This window comes from Melozone crissalis, unplaced genomic scaffold, assembly GCF_028551555.1.
Source record: "Melozone crissalis strain CALT ecotype California unplaced genomic scaffold, PUWL_Pcris_2 ptg000027l_1, whole genome shotgun sequence".
Lineage (NCBI taxonomy): Eukaryota > Metazoa > Chordata > Aves > Passeriformes > Passerellidae > Melozone > Melozone crissalis.
Genome location: NW_026535805.1, coordinates 4,659,831 through 4,684,603, shown reverse-complemented (window position 1 = coordinate 4,684,603; position 24,773 = coordinate 4,659,831). Strand labels below are relative to the sequence as shown.

General features: G+C 43.6%; 2 protein-coding genes across 3 annotated transcripts in view; one reads left to right on the top strand and one right to left on the bottom strand.

The window, feature by feature from the left end:
• Window positions 1-8,202, top strand: part of VASH2 (vasohibin 2) — a 34,909-nt gene extending 26,707 nt beyond the window's left edge. Inside the window, exons 6-7 of the mRNA XM_054279596.1 lie at window positions 955-1,070; window positions 5,554-8,202. Of these exons, the coding sequence (XP_054135571.1) occupies window positions 955-1,070; window positions 5,554-5,623 (186 nt within the window). The 3' untranslated portion in view covers window positions 5,624-8,202. The remainder of the gene's footprint in view (window positions 1-954; window positions 1,071-5,553) is intronic.
• Window positions 8,203-9,101: 899 nt separating this feature from the next.
• ANGEL2 (angel homolog 2) lies at window positions 9,102-24,507 on the bottom strand. Of its 2 annotated transcripts, none has more exons than XM_054280444.1 (9): window positions 24,429-24,507; window positions 22,395-22,831; window positions 20,012-20,265; window positions 18,706-18,775; window positions 16,563-16,984; window positions 15,458-15,584; window positions 14,724-14,784; window positions 12,694-12,857; window positions 9,102-9,565 (listed from the first exon to the last, which is right to left on the bottom strand). In XM_054280444.1, exons 2-9 carry the CDS (start codon window positions 22,822-22,824, stop codon window positions 9,411-9,413), a joined length of 1,683 nt encoding a protein of 560 aa, XP_054136419.1. In that variant the 5' UTR covers window positions 22,825-22,831; window positions 24,429-24,507; the 3' UTR covers window positions 9,102-9,410. The 2 variants fall into 2 exon arrangements, with proteins under 2 accessions (XP_054136419.1, XP_054136420.1); XM_054280445.1 differs by having other exon boundaries at window positions 22,395-22,888; window positions 24,429-24,488.
• Between the last annotated feature and the right edge of the window lie 266 nt (window positions 24,508-24,773).

Sequence of the window (24,773 nt, the reverse complement as noted above, 5' to 3'; positions counted from 1 at the left end):
GTGCCTTTTTGGCTGCGGCACCTGCCCCTTGCCCTGACCTTGGGGCGAGCCCTGCCAGTGGCATCGATGCTCTGCTGCCATCCTTCCTGCCCTGCCAAGGAGTTTTGAGGGCCACCTTGTACCATGCTTAAGCATATGGGCCTGATTACTGGTGTAATTAAGTTTGAGGTTTTTTTCCTTCTTCTCTATTCAAGTGCTTTTAATACTGTCCAGAGAGCAAACAGGCTCAAGTTGAAGAAGTTCACATCGGTGGATGACTTAGTGAATTTCCTACTTGTTTTAGATAGAGGGCCCAGCTCTCTGTGTGCACTGAGCTGTGACACTGGGTCTTGTCCCAGTGAGTGCCTCGGGGCCAGGACCACAGCCCTGAACCCTTGAAGGCTGAAGGCCCTGCATCTGTTCTTTCCCTTGAGTTGCTACAGAATTCAGAGGGCTTCCATTGTGAGTGGGCTGGGTTGGGAGGATCAGGTCTTTAAAGCTGTCCAGAGTGTGAGTGTAATGCTGAGGGCCCTCTGATGTTGGAGGGCCTGGAGGATGGGGGCAAGCTGGAGACCTACTGAAAAGCCTCACTGAGAGATGGTCACCTCTGTTCGCTGAGAGAAAAGCTGAGATGGTGATTTGGCTGCCTGAGTTTCTTTCAGCTGAGGCTCAAAGCCATTTTTCTTATCTCTTGCTGTTGCCAGCTCTGAAGAAAGCCGTGGATGAGACAGTATTCAGCTGGGAACTGAACTGGTGACACCAACTAATTCTTGCAGGGGGCCCCTGAACAGCTATCACATGATAACAGCTTTGAGTTCCTCTTAACCTGGGCAGGGTTTGAATAAGCCCCAAGGGACTGAAGGCTCTTTGTGTGCCATCCCTGCTACTGTATGAGGCCCTTTATTTTAAATTTTTATTTGCAGTGAATCATTGCCTTTATTGAAGGCCACTTCCTTCCCTCCCCATCTCCCACAGATTCTGAAGCCGTCCAGTGCCCATTCTCCGATGAAGGAGAGGCCCCGGGGAAAGTCGCTGTCGCCGCGCCGGAGGCAGGGCAGCCCTCAGAGACGGGCCTGCAGGAGGGACAAGTCGTGAGTATCCCTGCCACCATCCCTGCTGGCACAGGGGAGGCTGCTGCTGGTACTTGGCTGTACACAAATTCTGTGCTCACTGGCACTTACAGGGAAACTGCACCAGGTGCCTTTGGTAGCAGAGAGGCTCCAGCAGCTGCTGGTACTGCTGGTGTCCTGGCATTGCTTCCAGTGCTTCCTGCTGCCTGGTGGCCCCTTCCGTGCAGGGTCCTTGCACTGTGCAGCTTACAGAGACAGGGAAAATGTAAACTTGTGTGACATCATCACTTGAATTGTATTCTTTGATTTTAATCAGCTTAAAAAAAACCCAGACTGCTTTCCATGTGTGTCGTAGCCAGGAGTTGTTCTTCCCCTGTGTGGGGAAGGATGGATGCAGTACCTCTAAATGGATAAAACTGTGCTTCCAGATCCACAGGCCTTTTACAGGCACTGGCAATTCAGACTCCCCTACCTTAGATGTGGAAGAGCTGAGTTCTAGCTGTGGTGCTCCATGCCAGGAAGCTGACAACTGTGAAAGCCTATACGTAACCCAGATTAGTCACATATTTATGATCATTGCTTTTTAAATAGGCTCCCAGACTACTGTCTCAGCACTAATTTATTTATTTTAAAGCACCTAACAAAGACATTAGACTAACCTTCTAAAGATAACTTCAAGATACGTTAGCGGCAGATGATTTCACAGCAAGCTTTTATTTTTACACGTTCATTCACACGCAATCCACGATGCTGTGCTTTGGGCTTCATCACTGAGAGCTCCTTGTTTAGTGCATAGATAATTATAGTTGTGATGGGCTCAGCTGCTTCAGGCTTCTCCTCCTAGATTCTCTTTGGGGAACAGTTTCATTTTTGAGTTTCTGATAGTGCTTCTGAGTTGCTGGAGTGGATCAAGTATTTCTGGAGAGGAATGAGTGTCACTGGGCTTGGAGACTCTCCAGTTGAGGTGGTTTCCCGAAAAAGCTGCTGAGCATGTGGCTGCTCTGCAGTGACTGATCTCTCCTTGGCAGCTTTGCTTTTCCAGGACAGAAAGACAGGGAGTGTACAGGTGGCCTTGCAGTGGCTTCAGCACCTGTTACTTGCTCAGTGGTTCTGCTCTGTTGCTCTGCATCAAGAGCAAATGAAATGTAACTCTAAAATAAACCCTGGGTCACCCTGACAGAAGATGCAGGACCCAGAAACAGTGTGATGAGCTGTGAGCCCTGAAGAGGGAATGGCATCCCCAGGTCAGGGATGAGCTGAATGACAAATCCCAACACATGCAGCGGTTGACGTAAGGTGAGAAATGAAGAGGAGAAATGGGGTATTCTCTTCTCCATATTGATGGATCTCTGAGAACCTGATGGAGTGAGAGGCCTTTGTGTTACACACAGAATAGGAAAGAGTCAGGTCTGCTAGGCTTTAGGCTGGGATCCAAGCTAAAGAATGGCTGTGCTTATCAACACTGTTTTGTTTCTTTGTGGATCTCTTACTCACATGCTGTAATTACAGCTTTCTTGAGCTGGCTGGGGAGGGGGAGAGAAGCCTTTTGCTCCAGTGTGAGCTGGCAGGGGCAGAATAACACATTCATTTGAAAGGCTTCACCTGCTGATGACAAGCTGTTATTACAGCTTGGGTTTTTTCAACAGTAAAATTATATGGGCCTGCTGGGAGAAATCTCCCACTGAAGGATATGGAGTGTGAACTAGAGTATCTTGGCTGGATTGTTTCTGAAGGACAAAGGATGAAACTGTGCTTAAGGATGGAAGAGGATTTCACAGACACAAACATTTAACTTCTCATCCTTCCCCCTTCAGCTTTGTTAGGGAAATGTTAGTGGTGGCTGCCAGCAAGCCCAGGATAGCCTTTCAGCCTGGAAATGCAGCTGCAAGGCAGGTGGGGCACACTGCAGGACAGGTGGCAATGCAGTACCCAGTGCATGCCTGCTAGGAGGCTGGTGTGTAGGCAAATTGCAGCTTGTTAACTGAGCTCTGAGCAGTCCCTGTGCTCTTAGCCCACAGCTGGTGTGATCCTGCATGGATACAGAGCATTAGATAGAGCAGTGTCAATCCCTCTGGTGAGTCTGAAGCTTTACTGTGTCCACTTGCCCATCCTCTGAAGTCCCAAAGCAGCAGGGTGCAGTAAATTGCATTCCTGTGCTGGAACAGGCAGTGAAGAGTTTCATCCCCACTAGGAGCTCCTGGAGCTGGAGGGGTTTGGGAGAGTTGCTGTGAGTTTGGAAGGGAGGATCATGCAGTAGTCTGGAGAATCTCTGCTCCTAAATGTCAGCTCATTCCTTTCAATTTCATGTTGAACCTTAACATGCATGCTCTGTGACTGGCTGGCAACACTGGCCTTGTGTGCTTCCAGCCCAGGGTAGCTGCTGAAAGGGAAGTTCTGCTAGTGTGTTTTATCAGGGTGTGCAAGGGGGCAGGAGTACATCAGGATGTGTAACATCAGGCAGCTCCAGCGCAGAGAGCTCATGAATGCTGTGTGCCCAGCAGCTGGGCGCAGCTTGCTCACCTGCTCGTGGTCAGGGTGCCTTGGACAGGAGGTGTGATCTGATGGGCCAGTAAAGCAGAGGCCCCTGGCCTCAGAGGACATGTCTGGCATAAGGTCATTTGCCAGCTGAGGAGAATGGGATCTGTGGTGCCTCTGGTCCAAGTCTTGTCTTTTCCTGAAACTTATGGAGGACAGACTGTTTGTAGCTAAAAGCTGCAGACAGTTGTGGATGGGTGGAAATATTCATGTCACCATGGGTGTACAGTGACTCCCCATCGCTCCTGGATAATCAGAGAAGGTACTACCATCCAGGCATGCTTTAATTAAAACCATATTGTGACCCTAATTAAAGGGAGGGAGGAAAAGGTGTGAAGAGAGTCCCTAAATTGGAGAGAAGGGGAAAGGAAGGACACTGGAAGTCTCATACAGTGCATCTCTTGCTAGTCTCTGACTCCTACACAAGCTCTGAGGGATGCAGCTTGTAGCTTGTTTACTGGTTAGTCAAATCCCATCTGCTCTGAAGGAATAATGAGGAAAAATGCAAACTATCTTACAGTGATTTGTTTTAAGTGTGATCCCTTCCTGCAAATAAGAGAGACCAGTGAAGACTTCCTCTCTTTTGTGAATTACTTAAATTGAGACAAACACAAGGCAGGGTGCAGGGCAGTACTGCAGTGAGGATGGTGAGGTTATTATGAAAGGTGCTTAGATAAATGGCAAAGCAACAGGTTTCATTCAATGTGCCACTAGGCAGAAGGGCATTAGATGCCTCAAATGCTGTGCAGATTCTCAGCAGGCATCTGGTCTTAACTCTTAAAAAGAAAAAAAAATCCTTGTTGAATTGAGCAATTAAAAATATTTCAGAGGCTCTGTTGCACACATGCATGTGTGAGCTATACACTCTCAGTTCCTGGGGCTGCAGCAGTACAGCTCTTCCCTTTGTGTGCCCAGCAGTGTGCCACAGGCAGGGCTGGGCTTTCCCTGCTTTCCAGCCTGCCTGTGGCACTGCTGCCTGCCCTGAGCTGCTCCAGTGGGAATGGGCTGGCAGCCTGCAGCAGGGAGATAAGGGCCAGCCTGGCTGAGCAAACTCAGGGGTCACATTTGCTGCAGAGTGAGCAAAGAGTAATAAGCACACAGAGCTGGAAAGCAGGGCTGAGAAGCTGAAAGCACTGGAGCAGCCTCCCATTGTACTGCTGGGGCTTTAGCTGTGTTTCTGCAGGGAAGCAGACATGCTATGGAGTACTAGAGAAATGTGTGCTTTAAACAATGTCTGTCTTCAGAAGAGCAAACACATGGCTTAGTGTGAAAGCAGCCAAGAGCAATAAATTCTCAGATTAGACACTTCCAGACTATAAATCAGCTGGATAGTTTTGGTTTGACAACTTTGTTGCAGGAGCTTTTCCATTGCTTGCTAAAAAGAGAGAGACTGATAGCTCAAGGTTTCCTTTGGTCCAGGCTGTTGGAATACTTAAATGGCCCAACAGCATCCATGTGTGTGTGATTGCTCAGGTGAGTGGTATCAGAATGCTGGATGCCAGGAGGCTGAGGGGAGTCCACCCTGTGTTTTCTGTTTGCTGGGCTCCAGCCCTTCACACAGACCCAGCCGGGAGGAGGGGCAGGCTGGGGGACAGCCAACATGCAGTGCCCGTGTGAGAGACCCTGCCTGTTTGCTCTCAGCTGTTTTAGCTTTGTTCTAAAAGCTGGAGTCCTGCTCCGGGGTGGATGACAGGTGAGGTGTGTCTAGTCTTTACTACTCATTTAGGGCTCTCTCAAATCAGGAGGAGGGGGTGCTTCAGGCTCACATCCTAAATCCCAGGCACAGCTTGTCAGAGGCAAGACACAGATAGCTCTATCACAGTAGCTCCGGTAGCAGATTGACCGGGATTGTGTTTAAGATGACAACATTGGCTCTATCCACCGTCGCTGTGGCTGCTGAGCTCTCCCCAGCTGCACGGCCGAGCAGGATCGCTGGTGAGCAGCGCCCTCTTCCCTCCCCTGTGCGCAGGCCGGCGGTGCTGGACAAGAAGGGAGACCTGGCTGCGCTCAACGAGGTTGGCTACCAGCTCCGCATCTGACCAGTGCCACGGGCTCCTGAGGGCTTCCCGCTGCTGCCGCTGCACTTCACCTGCACCCCCTCGGAAGGAAAAAGGAATGGGACTGCTTTTTAATTTATGTACTCTCACAATAAAAGTTTGACCTAGATAATAGGGGGTAATTGTTTTTGGTGGCAGTATTTATTTCAATTTACAGAAAAGGCATCAGTGAAGAGAACCTAAAATTAGATTTGCCAGGATATGAGATGTTTTTTCTCTCCCATCATGTAGCAGGTGACTTCAGTGGTGTGAGTTTCTTCAAATATAATTTCCCTGTACAAGTGTTAATTGAACTTGGCCTTGTGCTGGGTGGTTGCATTGGAGTAACTAACAAATCATATTCTTAGTATTAAGATGTGCTGGGGTGCAGTGCAATTTAAAAAAAATCATATTCACTATTAATCTTTAATTCAGCAATAAAAGCAAGCAGTGAAGAAGTGGCATAAGTTTTTAAAGTATCAGTATTACCTCACTAGACTTAATAGATATGCAAAACTGTCAGTATTATTGTTTTCTAACCGATTTGTACTGTTTCCCAGCATTACTGGGAGTATTAAAACAGCACTGGATGTTTTACTGCCACATCCGTTATTATTTTCTGTGTGTTGCCGAACGATGTTAAGTAATAGTAATATGCAACTGTATTCTTAACACTGACATCTTGTTAGGCAAGACACAAGGGTTGAGGTTTTTTAAATGATGATAATTGATGAATAATGAATTTTTAAACTTTCATAATTTTTTTTATACTTTTGTCACAAGCTTTTAGTCTTTCTGAACTACACCGCTGAAGCACAAAACATAGAGATTGCTGTTTTGTAGAGACAAGTCAGCTTTTTTCTCATATATGTAGTACCTGGAATAATGGAAGAACTGTGGGAACTGCTAACCTGAGTCTATATGTGCTTTTCTCTCCACATATTTATGTGCAAATTTGAACCTTGTCTTTGAAAGGCTGGGCAGTCTCTGATGGTGACGCCTTGACACCTTGTATTAAATCAGGCATGGCGGGCTGAAGTCAAACCTGCCGTGCTGGGCAGGGAGTTTTCCTGCACATGTTGTACTAACAACTGCTTAGTCAGACTTGAATAAAGCAGTATGACTGAAATAGATGAAAATCAAGCTTGTCTGCTTCCTCCCTGCTCAGTTGTATTGTTGTAAGACTTGGCTAAAGACCTGTGATGGACAGCAGTGTTCTCAAGTGATGCGGTAAGACTCGCTGGGGTCCACCATTCGACTTGGTGAAGTTTTCTGGAAGCATTTGAGTGCTGCATTCCTGGAATTGTTTCATTAGGTGCCTAAATATAAACTGGATTATTGTACATGTCCAGCCTCTACCCTTTGTGCTGTGCTCATAGATGATGCTGCCATGGGCCTGGTGTACCTCCCCTCCTGGGCACTGACTTTTTTGGGATCTTGATGAAGATGGATGCTGTTACAGACTGACAGTAATGCTTATTCAAATGGAATGATGTAAGCTCCTAGGACACTTCCATCAGCCAGAAAATGAAGGAATATTAAAGGAAAGAATTGCTTGTTCACAGACCTCATTGCTCAAAAAACTGAATTTCACCTGCCTAGGACAGGAAGAAAAAGCCAAGACCCAGCAACCTTCTACGGCCAATGAAAGGCTTTCTACTGATTAAGAGTTCAAAAGCTCTAGAAAAAGAACTTTTCAAAAGTGTGACACCTCTTTATCCAAGTTTACCATATCAATATCAGGAAGGCCTTTCCCATCCCTCTTTCTTTAAACTTTTCCACTCCTGTGTTCACAGCAAGGATTTTTTTGCTTAAGGAGTGAAGCTGAAGAGAGGGAAATACTCTTTTGGTAGAAATTCTTGTGTAATTTGACATCAGCTGCAGAGTTTTGGTTTTAAACTTTGTGCTGCCCAGTGTCTTGTGACCTAAATAATTTTTTTAATGACTTCTCATGGATAAAATGATGTCGAAAAACTTGATCAGCTGTATCCTATAGCACAATGTTACCTGATATGTTGCAACTTTTTTCTATGAAACCATGGTTTACTTCAGCTCAAATATTGGTTGTAATATAGTTTCTACCCTTGTCCAGCACACTTTATTTTCTCTTAACTGATACTGAAGCTTTTTAATGCTGTAGAGGTGTGTTGACAAATTGCTCTTGGTCCTTGTCTAAAGTTCTGCTGAAATATTCTCTTGAAACTTGCTTATGATGGCATTTGTCTTAAGTGTGGTTCAAGTGACAGCAAAGTGATCAAATAGTATAGAAAAACATGCATGACTTTTTGGGCTTTTTCTCATCTCTTGTATATGCACAGCATGAAACTTCAATAAAAGTATCATGGTAGTCTTTTTCTATGACTTACGTGTGGTTTCTTTTTTGTTTTTGCTCTTAGCAAGGGTTGCTACAACTGAACTATGTTTTTACCTGTAATGTGGATGTACCCAGAAATTTGTTGCCTCTATCTAGGTATGCTGGCATCTATGAGGTTACTCAGATGCTTGAAGCCAGACAGTATCCAGGATCAAACAGGTTGTCATCCTCAGCATCAATCTCACTGTTATCAGGCAGAGGAAAGAGCTTCAGTTATAACTACCTCTGACTATGACAAAAGTAGCCCTCTCCAAATTCTCAGCAATGTAAGCTGAATGCTTTGGCAGGTGCTCATATTTTGTAATGGACTGAGGAGCTTCTTTAATTGCAGTTGTCTGCAGTCAGGGAAAGGCAACACAGATGAAAGTTCCACAGGTGCTTCTGGGAGACAAATGTGTCTGAATGGGTGCAGGTTTTCCAGCACTACACTGAAAGACAATTCTTACTTCAAAGTTGGTTCTACATACACATCTATGTGTAGTTTGACCAAGTTACAAGATTTGTCTCCAGCCCCTCTACATTTCCTATTCAGGCAGTCTGGTGTTTTTTTAATTACTTTGTAAATTGTATTTTATAGAGAATGTTTGTGAGTGCATCGTGAGAGTAAATACAAAACCATGATAATTTAATAACCTCAGGATCTGTCATGTCAAGATAGAACCAGACCTTTTTAATAACTAAATGGAAAAAAAAACCCGACCCTGTCACCAGTTCTTCAATAGGTATGAAACCTTAAGATGTCAAGGGCAATTTTTTTTTGCTCCTGTATAGATCATTTAAGTTTCCTGTGATGTGGTGTGCGCATTAAGCTTAGCTTTATTTCAGATATTTTAAAAAAGATTTCAGTGAATGCTACCTATATTTATGCCCTTACAATTTTAAGCAGCAAATTCTTAAAGCATAAGTATTTGCCTTTCTTCCTTCGAAAGTTCAATCTTGCAGCCTCTGCACTGACAACACTGAGTAAATTCATTTGCGGAAGTGTTAAGATGGAAGTGACCACAAAGCACCTTTACAGTAAAACATTATTTTGAACTAATTTTAAAATGCTGCAGGCACAAAGACACATTTACCTCTGCTTGAAGAAACACACAGTTCTCAGAATAGTCCTTTTTACTGTGATTTACAATAAAAATCATTTACAACATATTCATGAAAAATAATGCCATTTGGAGTCTGGCACAGATGTTTTTCTTTATCAAAGAGGAAGCTAATGTAAAATCCTTTTTCTCCCTAAAAGACTTGGTAAAGTAAATTAACCATCTTTTTTTTTAAAAAAAAAGTCCCTTTAGAAACTCTACTTCACACAACACTAATAAATCAGCATGCAGGCAAACTTATTTAAACTGGACCAGCAGTGCTTGAATTTTAAAAAAATAATAATAATCATCCCATGAGAGAGAAGTCCTTTGGATATTACCGTTCAATAAGCCTGAACTTTGCTAGCAGTGGCAGGTGGTCAGAAGAGTTATTTTCATTGGGAAGACCATTAACAGTCCAAAGATCTTTCTCTGTTACAAGTGCCAGCCTGCCAAGAAGTTTCAGACCTCCACAAGAAGAATCCTCTGCTCCTGTTAGAAAAAACAAAGCAAAAGGCAATGTTTATCAGTGTGGGCTAAGTATCACATGTTCATACAGATGTAGAAGGAGGAAAGCAGTATGGCGGCAATAATGCACAGCTGGTACTGTTCCATGCAAAATCACCAATATGACAGTTCAGAAATTCTTTTATGCTTCTCAAAATAGAGTTTCAGCAGTAGAGCTCAAAATATTCCTAAGGACACTATTTTGTGGAAGGGTAAATAAAAATAAAAAGGAAAATGCATTTATTTGCTCATTGTAACTCCCCTGAAAAAGCCTCATATAATCCAGTCAATTACTTTAGACAACAGCATTGCTAAACAGAGCTAACACTTGTGAAGGTAAATATCTTTTTAAAGTTACTGGTTCACATAACATTTTATTTCTGTATCCTCAAGCACACAGTTCCCCAGCAGGCAGGTCATACAGACACTTTTGCTCCTAAGGATGAAGGTACTCTAGCTTTCTATTCCCTTTCATCATAAGAAGGGATCTCCATTATCTCCTGCTATCTATTCCTGCAACTACCTAAGGAACCCACTCCCACCTCCTTCCCCAGATGGAACACCCCACTGCTCATGCAAGAGGGAACACGACTCAAGCCTTGCAATCACTACACACTTACATAGAATGGTTTGGCTTGGAAGGGATCTTAGGGACCATCAAGTTCCAAACCCCTTGCCATGGGCAAGGGACACTTTCCACTAGAGCAGATTGCTTAGAGCTCCACCCAGCCTGACCTTGGACACTTCCAGGGATGGGGCAGCATTGGTCCCAGTACTGATCCCTGAGGAAGGAGGAACTGATCCCTGAGGAATGCCACTTGTCTCCACCTGGATATTGAGGCATTGATGGCAGCTGTTTGTTTCCAGCCAATTTGTGGAGTGGTGCAGCCACCAAATCCATCTCTTCAGCTGCTGGGCAGGACCATGTCAGGTGCCCTGCACAAGCCCAGGGAGATGTTCAGTTGTTCTACTTTTTCCACAATTACTGTAACCCTGCCACTCGAGGCCACTGGATTTGCCCATCATCAAAGAGCAATCAGCTTTTTCAGCTCAGGTGGAGAAATTTCACTGAAATCCTTCCATGATGTGTAAAATTTAGATTTCCTGAGCTATGTATTCAAGTTGGACAACTACTCAGCAACCCTACCTCTTGCTTTCAGAGTGCAGAGTTGATCATGGGCGAGTTGAGTGCTTTCAGGACCAGTACAAACTGCAGCTATAACTTGTGACAGAAATACTTTCTGTGTGAAAGTTCTCAGCAAATTCAGAGCTTCCTGGCTGGCCCTGGTACTGGCTTCCCAAGAGATAGTTGCAGATAGTTCTTTAAAGTATCTGCAACTTTAAAGAACTATCAGCAACTGCTGAACTCCTCAGAGAGTTCAACAGCTTCATCCTTTGCCGTCTGCCAGCTTTCCAGCCCTTCAACAACCCAGCAGCTGTTTGCTGCTTTAAAGAAAAGCTTTTTCACTGCAAAGATCTCTTGGCAGCTCTAGAGCACATGTCCGCCAGGTCTTGAGACAAATTTATCATTTATCAGCACCTGCATATCTACAAAGGAGCAGTTTGTTGCCACAGAGAGCTTGGTCTGCATGCAGTGGTTAATGTCACTCAGAACACTCAGCAAAACTGTGCCCTGCAGGACTCAGGTAGATACTGAACCCTGGTTACAGGAAATCCTGGCAGGTGGATTTTTTTATACCAAATGTTTGGATAAACATGACAGAATAAAGCATGAATATTTTAAAATAAAACCCTTTAAATGGAAAAACCCAATCTGTGAGCCTAGACCACATTTAAAATTCTTGTACAGACTTTGGCAGCTTTAAATACAGAGGCCCAGGTCATTAGAAAACTGAAAATCCAAACCATGGTTTAATTTCTAAGAGTTCATAAATAAAAACTATACTAGTTTAAAGTAGTTGGAAAATTCAAGTTTGGTTCCATTCTGTGCTCTGATGTGAGAACAATCTATTTGAAAAACAACTGCAAAAAGAAAAAAGTGCTGTATCTCTGCTGGAGCAATGATGGTGCTAATGATGCAAAAAATATGTAATGATGGTGCAAAAAATACAGAAACAGGTGAATCAGGATTAAATTCTGTGCAGAGATGCATTCTGCAATCACACAGCACTCCATTAAATTACATGGCATTCAGAAGTAGTCTAAATACTTCCCATATTGTGGTTTTTCAGTCAAAGCTGTTGTATTTGCCATTTTATATTAAGGTAGCATTTACTGTGCACATTATGACAAGTGAGACTTCCGTGAATCGACTCAATGAATCTTAACAATTTAGTCTCAAGTTACAAGAGATGAAGGTTGTGTTTTCATTCCATATCCTGAAAACAAATGTCAGTGGCACTATACACTGGGAGCAGGAATGGAATCCTCCAAGTTCTGCAGAGACATTTATGTGCTAGCACTGCACTGATGTTTGTTGATGGCATGACACACAGAACTCAGGGAAGCATGGAAAGTAAACTGCTCAGAAGCACCCACAGAACGAGTCCCAGAGCAGTAAAGCATGGAGAAACACTCTGATACCCTCACGAAATTCCCACAGAGGTACCGCGACTTTCTTGCACCATCTGGTGACTTTTAGCTGCAACTGCAAACCGGAGAGTGACAGCTGGGCCCGAGCCAGTGACCGTGCTCACAGCAAAGGCCAAGAGTCTGTTACTTGGCACAAATTACTGCAAGACAAGCTGAGAAGTGCCAGGAAATGTTCGTTTATCAGTTTTAATGCACACCACAAATTGGTGTTCATTGTGTTGATCAGATGATTGGGAACGCTGCCTTGCTGTAGGTCTGGCCTGCATTACTGACAGCAGTACTTTCAGGTGCCACTTCCACTGCTGCTTTCCTGTACCTCCAGCTTGTCCCCATGCTGAGACAGGAACCACAGAAATGTTCACTCAGATGAAAAGGGTGGCCCTGTGTGGCACTACAAGTCCAGCTGTGGTGAGCTGACAAGGCCATGCTTCTCAGGTTAACAGCTGACATTCAAAGCCCTACCACGAACCTCTGAGGAACTTCCCATGGATGAAATCATTACTACAGCAAACAAATATTCTTGTTTAGCATTTATGAAAATGAAAAGTTGGTGTCTTTACCTGGCTGGTCAGCAGAATCATCTTTTGCTGCAGAATAGAAGATATAATCCACAGTGACAGCACTTCGGGAATGACAAGTTGTCACTTCTGGAATCCCAGTTTCAGGGAAGTAATGAGAATACACTGAAGACAATTTAAAATGGTGCCGCAATTTTGAAGACGACCTAAAGAGACATCAAAGAAAAGAATTTTATTTTCTTCCATTACCAAGAAGGAATAAGCAATGAAGAAATACCAAATAGTTCCTGGTTACAAACAAAATTAATTGTCTGGACATGCAAACTAGTGTTTCTCTCCTGCAAGCCATCCTGTAGCCTTTTGTGTGAGAGGTCTAAAACTCTGAAGGCAAAATGCAGGCAGCATTTTCAAATAAAATGCTGATCAGAACTGGTTTGGCTGACACTTAATAGATAGCTTTGAACTCCATATACATTCTGTAAGCATTCACATGTCCTCACTCAGCAATCTCTTCCTGACATGCAGGCAGAAATGTCCATGAAAGCAGCTCATATGAAAGCAACAAAACACAAACTCATCTAACCAGACCCTTCAGCATAAAGAGAAATTCACATTTTTAGAGCTTTTGTCCTCCCTCAAGCTAGAGGTGTCAAGTTCCAAGTTAGGCTATGCTTATGGCTGTCTTCCACTCAGGCTCCCATTTTCTGTCTCCCCATCATTTGTCTGTTCCTCTTCAGTTCAGCCCATCTTGTCTCACCTGTCTTTTCAATCTTGAAAGCAAAATGCAAAACTGCACCTTTCAGCAAAAGAACTCCTGTCTCTCACGAGTTTTGCTTCTATCATCTCTGCAAATCATCCATCCCTCAGCTGTACCTCCTGTACCTGCCTCATCCTGCATTCTAAACCTAGGCTGCAATGTGTTCTGGTTGAAACACAAGCAATAAAAAAAAGAAAAAAAAATCAGCACGTTACCTTGCCTGATTCAGAACAGAAACAAACATGCCAGTTGGTACAACACAGGCAAGTAGTAATTTCTGTTTTTGTTGCCTGACATCTCTTTTAAGATGAGGGGAAATGCCCTGCAAGAAGCATTCAGCATGCTATGTATTTAAACCATAGCATAGGGCCTCCTCTTTGTTAAATACTTCTTCTCTCAGAAATGCCATGACACCTTTTTCATCACCAAGAATCACCAAGAGTTCTACTGTGACTATCTGCAGTGATGCCAAGATCTCATTTCTGGAAAGAAATAGCTGACTTGGAGCCTACCATCCCATACATACACTTAGGGCAATTTCCTTCTTCTATGCCTTACTTTACATGCCTTTACCAGTTTGGTAATGCAAATAAATTCTTACTTTCAAAAAGCAGTTACATTTTCCTCCTCCGCATTCTAGCCATGGCTTCCTCCTTCTGAGTGAAAGTTGCATTACCAAATCCATAATACTCCACATTTTTCAGACTCAAAGACCTTAAACACTCCCACAGAACTCATGACAAGGAAGATTTTATGACCTTTCTAGTTCCTTTCCCTCCTTCATCCCAGTTTCACACTGTATTATAAGATTTTATGCATCCATAAACCAGTGTATCAAAAACAATAAAAAGAGAGTGAAGTGCCAATACTTCAGCAGCTGGGCAACACTGGCTTATTTTTTTTCTCTCCCTCTTTTAAAAACATGGCTTCTGCAACTGGACTGAAGCTCACATGTTTCTTGTAATGTCCCTCCAGAGGATGATGTTCTGTTTATGTCAAGAAGTGATAAAAAATGCCAGAAGCATTCTTTTAATGAGCAGATAGAAAGTATCCTCTAGACAGCACTGACACCTCAGCCCTGCATTCTGAAAAAATATCTGCAAGTTCCTGGAAGAACACACATTCCATTATTGCCAGTTCTAGTCTTTTGCTGTCTGATCAGCCTTTTCATGTTTAAATGTACTGTTTTTTCCAAAAGGGTAGACTGGGTGATCATGAGGTACCCACAGCTGGAATCAGATATAAGTTTGGTCTAAAACCAAAACCAACCCCCAAGTAACTAGTCAAGGGCTTCCATTTTTTCCCCAATACATACTTTTTAGATGCTATTACAATCTCCTGAGTGTTGTCTGGTTTTTCTGTTTCCAATTTTTCTCCTGCAAAATAAAAATAAATTCAATTTATATTTAAAATGGGATATAAGTGAGACCAATGCTGAAGAGCTACAGAAAAGATACAGAAAAGCTACAGTAAAAAAACCAAAAAACTTTAAGTACAGTTATTTTTTTACAGCAGACAAGATACAATTCACCTAGCAGAATTAAATTCTTCTGTTCCATTAGTAACATCCCCTCTAAAGACTCTTTTATATTATGTCCCATTCATTTAAAATTGTTTTTTCTGTCAAAGGAAAAAATAGTGGATGAAAATGTAGCCATACACTGCAAGGAATCACTTGCTTTTCCCAGCTGTTCCATGAAGTGCCAACACTATAATTCACAAACACTGAGGCACAATGCAGGTCCACACTATGTCCATGTGCTGCATTCCTTCCTCCCTCACCCAGTCACAGCACAGCTGGCTTTCAGGATGCAGTTTAAACATTACACACCAACTCCTGAAGGGAAATTTCAAACTATTATCTTATAAAGTTCAAATTTGCAAAGTTTATGTGAATAAATCACTTTACACTCTAATGAGCCCAACAACAAAGTTTTGTAAGCTCAAGGCTCACTGTTTTTCCCCCACTAAAACAGAGTGTATGATTTTCAGTACTTGCTGAATGACACTTTCAAAGGCTCACAAAAATTCATTCATTCAAAAACTGACCTGCATTTTCTTCCTTTTGTTGCTGTTTTATTTCATATACACAGTTTTGTGAAATACCTAATTTTTTGGGCCAAATTGGAATAGATAAGATTCTTTGTCCCCTTGGAAACTGTTCTTGTCCAGAGACCTGAGAAAGACAACAAGTTTTTTTTTCAAAAAAAAATCTGATTAAAAAAAAAAACAAGAAAAAAAAAAAAGAAAACCCACCAAACAAACCTGAAATAAGTGAAATTTTTTTGTAAAGTTTAAAGAAAATGGCCCAGCCCCTTGGAATAATTATAGAGCCAAATCCCTGTAAAAATAACAGCCTTTATGTACATCCACTCTGTTTATCTGTGGCAAGTTCTTTGCAGGTACCCAATTTTTCTAGATGGTTCTTGTGACACTGAGACACTTCCAAGGACACTTTTAGCAGTGTGACAGCCCTGGCTCAGCACACAGAGCTACCCAGATCAGCTGCAGGATGCTGATCCTTCTGGGAGCAGGTCAAGTCAAAGGGGGGCTTGAATCAAGTCCCCACTAGCAAACAACACCCAGCAGGGCTATTTCTTTGGTCATGTTTCCTCATTTTATGTAGTTCAGTCACTCCTAATACATAGCATGTGACACATCCAACAGCTGCATACAAGAGCTCACAACAAGACATCTTTTATCATGAAACAGTTGAGACTCAGCATCTAATTGCAGCTTTGCTTTTACAATTACTGCAGCCACCAAATTTATCTGCAGTAAGAGTTATCTTCCCACAGAGCACACAGGAGGTTTTTCATTAAGTGGTTATTTTATCCTACTTAAAGATGGGGACACTTAAACACAGTGATAAAATCATCCAAACACAGTGATCCAATTGTTCTGTGGATTAACTAAATTTCAGGAATGATTGTTGGTAAGTTTTTTCTTTCAGAATGCTGGGAGAGGACACAATATTCCCTAAGGCACAGCTAATATATCCAAGCTTATTTAACTGCGATAACTTTTGCTTTGCAGGCTGCTGACAGGGCACTAAGAGAGGCACTGCAATGGAAACAATCACAGCACCACCCAAATACTTCTCTTTAATCAGCATTAACCAATTTTTTGGTGAGAAATGAGAAGCACAGCCTACCTTCCCTATAGCAAGTCCTTCATAATTTAACTTTCCTTCCTTTATAAATCTGTACAATGGAGAGCCAGGAACAGAATTGAAGTCTCCACAGATGATAATTGGGCAGAAAGAGCCATCCTTCTGAGGGGCAACACTGGCAATCTCTGCCAGGAGCATTGCAAGCTGGGTCAGTTTGATGTCCCCTCTCCTTGGGTTGTACAGCAGGTGTGTATTGGCAATACAGATGGCAGCATTGGCTTTGCAGTGAAATCTGGGCTGCAGCAGCAACACCAGCCCAACGTTGTCCCTGTCCAAGAGTGGGATATCACGGCGAAAAAATTCCACTGGGTTTGAGGAAATCAGGCTAAATTTGGAAGTTTTGAAGCAAATGGCACAGCCATCAGGTTTTCTGCCTGTCCTCATTTTATACTCACAGTGATACCCTGCAAGAAAGGCAATTAAGAACATAAAATACTATTGTATAAATAGAGATTTTAAAACAAACAAACAAAAAAAAAATCAGAAAGATCTCATGCTGCTTTCTCACATCACAGTCAACCTCCAGTCTGAAGTACCAAAGTCTGTGTGAAGTTCACAGAGACTTGTGCTCACTTTTCTTTCTGCCCTAATCTGAGCTGAGGCAAGGCAGGACAGGAAACATGGTCCAATACCTTATGCAATGTGCAAACATCTACATACTCTAAGATACCAGTCATGTTCTTATCTCCTCATCTGGGAAAAAACCCAAACCAAAACAACAAAGGAACCCCCACAAGGCACATAAAAGTGGCCTTGTGCATTGAAGTTTTTTCTGGATGCTACAAGAATGGCTTAGGAGTAATACCAGTGAAGCATTACCAATCAAAAGCCTTAATCATGCTAAGTCATTAGTCAATGTCTAAAATTATTCATGGAACAAAGGTCTCAAATGTATTTACATAATTATGAATTATCCAGTGAGCAGCAAGTGGTGAGCTTTCATCAAGGAAACAGAGACACTTATCAAATGACAGCTCTGGAGTTCAAACAAGTCCATCTAGAAATAGTGATTTGCCAATTTCTTCATTTTATGCAGAGGTGATTTAAACAAGATCTTATCTATTTAAGGGGGAAAAAAATAGATCTTGCAACAGTATCTAGTTTTTGCAATTTTTAAATGCTCTCTGCCCTGCCCAGACCATATGAATTCATGAAGTACAGCACTAAGGTGAGCTGACCTGAGCTCACACCAGTGCTGGACAGGGGATTCCCATTCTCCTCTCCCAGATTCAGGCCATGTTTGCCCCTGCCACCTGTTGTGGCACTTAGTGCTAACTCAGTAAGCTAACAAAAAACTAACCCAGAAAAATAAAATTAGTCTGGATAGTATTCTGCTGGACTGATGGATTTCACCAGTGAGTGCCAAAACTAGCCCAGGATAAGGGGCAGGACATGCATCTGGGAGCTAGGGATGGGGAAAGGAAGAGCTAAAGCAAGCTCCAGATCCTCCTGTACAGTAGTTACAAGCTCTCTTGGCCCCACAAGCCTGGCCTCACAGTATTGTTTCACATTTCAAGTGGATTTCAATTTCACTGCCATTACCCTCTTTGCAAACACTCAATTCTGGGAGCTAGACTACGTCAACTAACCAAAAAAGAAAAAAGTATCAGTCCAGGGCTGCTCCTTTACCATGTCCTCCTGGCATCACACAAGAACAGTGCCAGGATGGAAGTGGAGCCCTGGGACTGGAAGGTGGTGCAGGGCATAAAAGATTCAGATCAGTTTAAACCACCAGGGAATCAACCCTTAGCAACACATTCCTTGCATAAAATCACAAGGGATAGTGCCAGGACAGTCTATTCAGACTGACTGACAGCACTTGTATAAAAATCTCATGAATACATACTGACCATGGGTAACATTTAGTGCTAATATCTGGAAGGTTTCAAGGCAGAAAAAACATGCCCTTGAAGAGCTGCCCAACAAGAACACTGGTAAAAAGGATTAAGGTGGTTTCAAGAGAGCACTTGATGAATTTAAAAAAGAGGATACACAACATTGTTGCATATGATAGCAAAAGACTTGATTCTATAAGAGTTTTTTTGAGGAAACTCGTTCTCAAAGGGTAACAAGTTATCCCTGCAGGGAAGAAGACAATATATTGGTCCTAGGAGTTTCATCATACCCAGGGACTCCAGACTTGACTTGATCTCTGTTCTGTAGTGGTCTTCTTGGACTTCCTGTAAGCAGAGCACCTAAGGCAAAGGTTTACAGTTAAAATGTATTAGTAAGTACATCAAAATGTTACTACAGCATCTCTCTGTTGGCCAGTCTGTACAGGTATTAAAAAAGAAAACTCAGAAGTGTTTTGACTCCATAATCCCACAAAAGAATTCACTCTTCTATAGAAAATGCTCCCTAAGATTATGAAGAAGGCCCCAGTTCCTCCTTTTTCAGGCAGACATTTTCAGAGGTGAGATTCAATTTAATCACAATAGTAATATGTTCCAACATTCTCAGCAGCTCAGGAGAAGGCCCAGGGAGAAGGGATGAGGAGGCAAATGGCACACTACAGGGTGGAAAATAGGCTTCCATATTATAAGAACCTGAACCAAAGCTGAAACGCAAAATATTCATTTAAGAGAGTTCACAGAATCACAGAGTACTTTGAGTTGGAATGGACCCACAAGGATCATGGAGTCCAACTCCAGCTGTGAGCTTCTGTGAGCCTTCCCCCAGCACCCTGCAGGAACACAGATCTACAGCCACCACTGGGATAAAGGACTGAGCTCCCAAAGGGGAACAAGCTACCTCTGCTTGCTGAGCTGCAGCAACACATCCCAACATCCCACCTGCCCAGCTGTCATCAGCTCAGTCAAGCTCTCAAGGGAGAGTCAAATCTCAAGCAACATTCTGAAATCTGCTTCACTTAAGGTTACAGTTCCAACCAATGAAACAGTTAAAAAATCTATGTCCTTTAGCAAGAAATTTCCCTGTGGAAAGGACGCCTGCATCTACCAGGGTGTGAGAGCAGCTGCTCCTCTCAGAAAGCTACCCAAGGTATCTCATTGTAAAGATACATGCATACAGGATGTCCAAATTTATTAGGAAGAAAGGAAGAGTTTGAAGGGGTTATAATTTCCAGATTCCTGGCTACTACTAACATAACTGCATTTTTCAAATGGCACAAGGCTGTTTTTCTGTGGCTTCCCTAATATAACTATTTTTTTCCGTACTGATTTTGACATAAACAGCATGGATTCTATCACTGAACTTCTGCTGCTCTAAACAATGACTGAAGCAACATTTTACTGACTTGACTTCCTAATTAAGACTTACAATAATTTATGTGTCCTCAAAAACAAACAATAAACTCTACAACCAACCAAAACCACAGAGGTGTTTTTTCAGATTCCAGCACAGAGTAGCAGAATTTGTTATTTCAGTTTATCAGTTCTTAAAAAATATCCACATGCTCATTTTCTACTCACATCTGCATCCAGCTCTTTGATTTCTTGTAGGATGTTGGGAAATCTGTATGTCCAGAATAGCAATCGCTGCCTGCAGTGCCTGTACAGGTGAGAGTTGCCTTCCAACAAAGTCTGTGAGAGAATGTTGTAGGACATGACTGTAAAATCAAATGTTGCCTCACTTCCTGTGCTGCTTTGGTCAGATCCTTTATTTTTAGCTATTTTCATTGTTTTACTCTGCTGACAGTAATATTCCCAGTGTCTTTTGACGGTTCCTGTTAAGAACATTTGAAGCAGAAAAAAGTTATGTTATAGACCATATGGCATCTTACTGCTCTTGGAAATCATTCTACTGACAACTATTTGTCTTTCGAATCTCTTAAATAATTCTAAAAGTTTATTAAATTAGCAGTGATTCAGACCCTCTGTTTAAGATAGATAAGCATCAGTAAAAAAAAATAAAAAATAAAACAAACCAAACCAAACCACACAAAACCATTATATGCTCTGAATTCCATCTGCTTTGAAACTGGGGAACTGGCCTGTTCTAAGGAGATTGTTGCAATCAGACTGCACTCCCTGCTCCTGTAGAAAGGCTGCATAACTGCTGAGCCAAATCCAGTCTGTTGGGAGTCTCACACTGCCTTGTGCCACTGCCTCTCCAGCAGAGATGCTGTATGCCAGTCTGGATACACTCCTCAGGGCAGCATATGGGCACCGTGTTGATCTCTCTATGCATGACTAACAAAGAGTTAGGAATCCAACAATCACCTCTACCATGTGAACAGTCTGTAAAACTCAGCCATAACCTGCAACAGGGTCTACTACAGGAGTCCCAAAACAAATAATGAACCCAATTTTCCTCAGTGAGTTGAGAAATCAAGAAATTATTAAGTTTCAGAATTACCAAGAACTTCTGAAAAGGCATCCTTCACCTTTCTACCATTTTTAATTTCATATTTACTATTAGTAGGAAAATTCATAATAACATATCTGCCCATCATTAGGCATCCAACTACTTTTTAAGAAATGTATTTGTCCACTTAAAAGCTCACAGAGACGCTTTTCACCCTTTATATCTGACCTCATCTGAGAGCAAGCTGAGGTCCAGTTATCTGTGCTAACAACCAGTGGCACACTGCAGCTATAGCTGTCACCATCTGTCCTGTTTGGGGAGTAATTTTCATTGCTGTGCTTAGATTATTCAGGACTTTACAGGGTTTGCAATGAATACAGCAAAGGTTTAAATTCTGTTTCTGTGATGGGAGAGAAGTCACATTGCTCCTCAGCAGGTATGTTTAATTAGCATCTCCTTCCAAAGGGTGACTGGGAAGGACCACAGTGCCAACCTCACCCTCAGATAAAGCTATCTGATAAAAGGCAAGCAGGGTTAAGAGAGGACTCTGTAATTAATGCACAAAGTCCCCTCCTTTGGCTCTTGAAGATGAATATGATGTTCTAAGCCTTATGGGTATTTGTGTCCAAAAATCCCTTTGGGATGCTGATAGCATCTATTGCCCTTTTTAGTCATAATACAATTTCCAGTTTATTTTGCTAAGGAAGTGATTTATGCAAGAGGGCAACAATTTTGACTGCGTCCCCCTGTTTGTTTCACACAAGACACAACTGTAAATATACACAAGACTCAGTAAAATATTTGGATGCTATGTAGGAGATTGTATCTGTAACAAGCTAACACAGGCACTTTGAAGTTTCATGGAAGTTTGTTACTAAGCCCAGTAGACAACTCTGCACTTCCTCCTGTATTTATCTGGATAAGCACACGTGCTGCCTGCTCTGTCAGACGTGATCTGACACAAAACTTGCTACCATGCCAGTGGCAGAATACAGCTGTAAGAACAAAATCACACCAGCACACTGGAAGCGTGCACCATTAAAACTCAGTGCATTCATTCTCAGTTTTCTAGGTCACAGATAACACAACTGGTCTGGAAACCAGTTCAGGTCCATGAGCTCAGGTAGAGCACAAGGAATGAAGCTACACAACTGCCAGTCCAGCTCAGCCCTACAGCAAGTCAGCCAAACCTTTTTGCTTTCCAGAGCTTCCAAGTTACCAGACATGACCTGGTGACAGAGACATGAGAGTGTAGTCTGAAGCAAGCTCACGACTCCCCAGGTTGGGCAATCCCTCACACAACTGACTGTGTTCCACTGCCAATTGCAGCAAACCTAGTTCTGGTACTGTTTGACAGCACAAAATACAAGTTTGCAGACTAAACAGCATTACAAAACTGGAGCATTTTAAAGACATGTTTTCCTGAGAGGGGTGCCAAGAAAAACAGTAACTCAAAAGGAGCAGGCACCACTGCTCATGTCTCTAAGCTTATTTGGTGTATTCAGCATTACAAATAAACACAGCAAATGAGCAAAGAGCACCTTTTACCTTTCTTGCTGCCATGCTTTTCTTCATTCTGTGCTACAGAAAGACAACATACTTCCTTCTGATTAGACAAGTCTGTTTGTTGTTCAGGAGCTGCAGTATCATCCTGGCCACTGAGTTTTCTCTTCTTTGTCAATGGTTCTTCTCCCTCAGATTTCATACTGGGGCTGGGGAGGTGAAAGCAACAACTTTGTGTGTAGTTATCAAGATGCCAATGAGAGTTCTGAAATTGTCTCCAAGGTCCAAAAAATGGAGGAAATCTCCAGGTTGCTGAAAAATCAGCTGAAACAGGGAGTGGAAAAGAGGCCCAGGGAGGATAGTGTCCGGACCATCTCGTACAGCTGGAAACCGGGCTGTTCAAGGCCAGGATCTGGGAGCCATTCCAGTGGGTGATCCAGTCTCTGCCCAGCCTCTGCACATGGCGGGGCAGCATGGAGTGTCTACCAAAAAAGCACAAGCGTCATTGCTAGCACACAGCTACATCTGCCTGTAGAGAGCTGTGGAGGCAAAGTCATCCTGGTCAGCACTTACAGAAGATACTCTCTCTTCCACAAGTTAATGCATACAAGATATTCAAACACTTAAATACAAGGTGTTTAAACATTTGTCTAAATGATATGCAAAATGGAACTTCACAAAGTGATCTTGCATCCTTTTTCCCCCCCTCAGATTTACAAGTGCCATTTAGTGTCCAAACCCTATCTCTCTCAGTAACAATTTAAAATTTCTTTTCTGCCTTGTTGAATTCAAGTGTCAGATCTTTCAAGCGCTCAGAGGAATGACCTTTACAAAAGGTCATTTTTGCATGCTGCATTAACTTTATCATAAGGCTATTTGTAAGGAATGAGGAGAGCACTTTCCTGCAAGCTGTCAGAACTTTGTTTAGAAAGCCATTGATTTGGCTCAAATCCCAATGCCAACACAACAGGGAAATAAAGGTACTAAGTCTCAAGGCATCCCTAAGCTTAAGACTAAATTTGTATTCTTACTTCTTTTCCAGGAGAGCAAATCTCAGCTTAGCAACTAAAGCCATGAAAAAGGTGGGGGTTTTTTCTCTTTTTTTTTTCTTTAGAAGAAAGAAATCTGTCTCTCAACAAAATCACAGGAAGGTAAGCTGAGTAACAATGATGTCTCAGATTCCTCACTGTTTAAATAAGGTGTATTTTGAGCCTATAAGCAAAAGATATCAAAGCTTGGTATGTTGAAGTTGCGCAGAAGTGAGAACCTCCCAGCTGCCATTCAGCCCAGGAAATACGCCGAAATACAGAATCACTGAATCACAGAACATGCTGAGTTAGAAGGGACCCACAAGGATCGTTGAGTCCAAGCCCTGGCCCTGCACAGGACAACCCTGAGAGCCACACCATGTGCCCGAGAGTTTTGTCCAAAGGCTCCCTGAACTCTGTCAGGTTGCCTGGTGCTGTTCCCTGGGGAAGCTGCTCCAGCGCCCAGCCACCCTCTGGGTGAGGAACCTTTCTCTAATGCCCAGCCTAAGCCTGCCCTGACACAGCTTCAGGCCATTCCCTTGGTCCTGTGTCTGTCACCACAGAGCACAGAGCAGTGCCTGCCCCTCCTCTTCCCCTCCTAAGAAAGCTGCAGACTGCCACGAGGTCTCCCTCAGTCTCCTCCAGGCTGAAAATTACCTCGGCCGCTCCTCACACAGATTCCCCTCAAGGCTCTTCACCATCTTCGTAGCCCTCCTTTGGACACCCTCTAATCTCTAACACAACTTTCAGCAAAACCCGCTTGTCCTCAAATAACCTTTTCCGCCATAGCGCACCAGATGTAGTACGGCAGAGACAAAAACAAAACACCCTCCCGGACACCACAGCATTACTGTGGGGCAAACAGAGGCATCACTCCTTTACAGAAAACCCCTGAAACACATGTTTTACAGAAAAGCACTGAGAAACTGCTCCCTCCCAACCCCGGCGCCCCCACCCCGGCAGCAGCACGCCCCACGCCGCGCTCTGTTTACCGCGGCCCTGCTCGGCCTAATGGCGGGCATTGACCGCCAGCGCCTTCAGCCCCCGTTACCTCCCGGCGGGCCCGGGCCCCGCTGCCGGCCCCGCGCAGCCCCGGCGCCCCCCGAAGGGGTCAGCCCAGGGCAGCGCCAGCTCCGGCCGCCGCCGCGCTCCGGCCGCCCCGCCGCCGCCTCATCCTCCGCACGGGCTGCGACCGCCCCGCGCCCTCCCGCTCGCTCCTGGGACTTGTAGTCCAGGGGCCGGGCCCGCGGCCATCTTTAGCCCGGGCAGCGACGCCAGGCCCCGCCGCCATGCCGGCCCCGGGCGGGTGCCGCCCGCCCCCAGCCCGCGCTGCCCGCCCCGCCGGGGGCCGCGCCCGCTCCGGAGCGCCCCTAAACCCGCGTGTAGGCAGCACGGC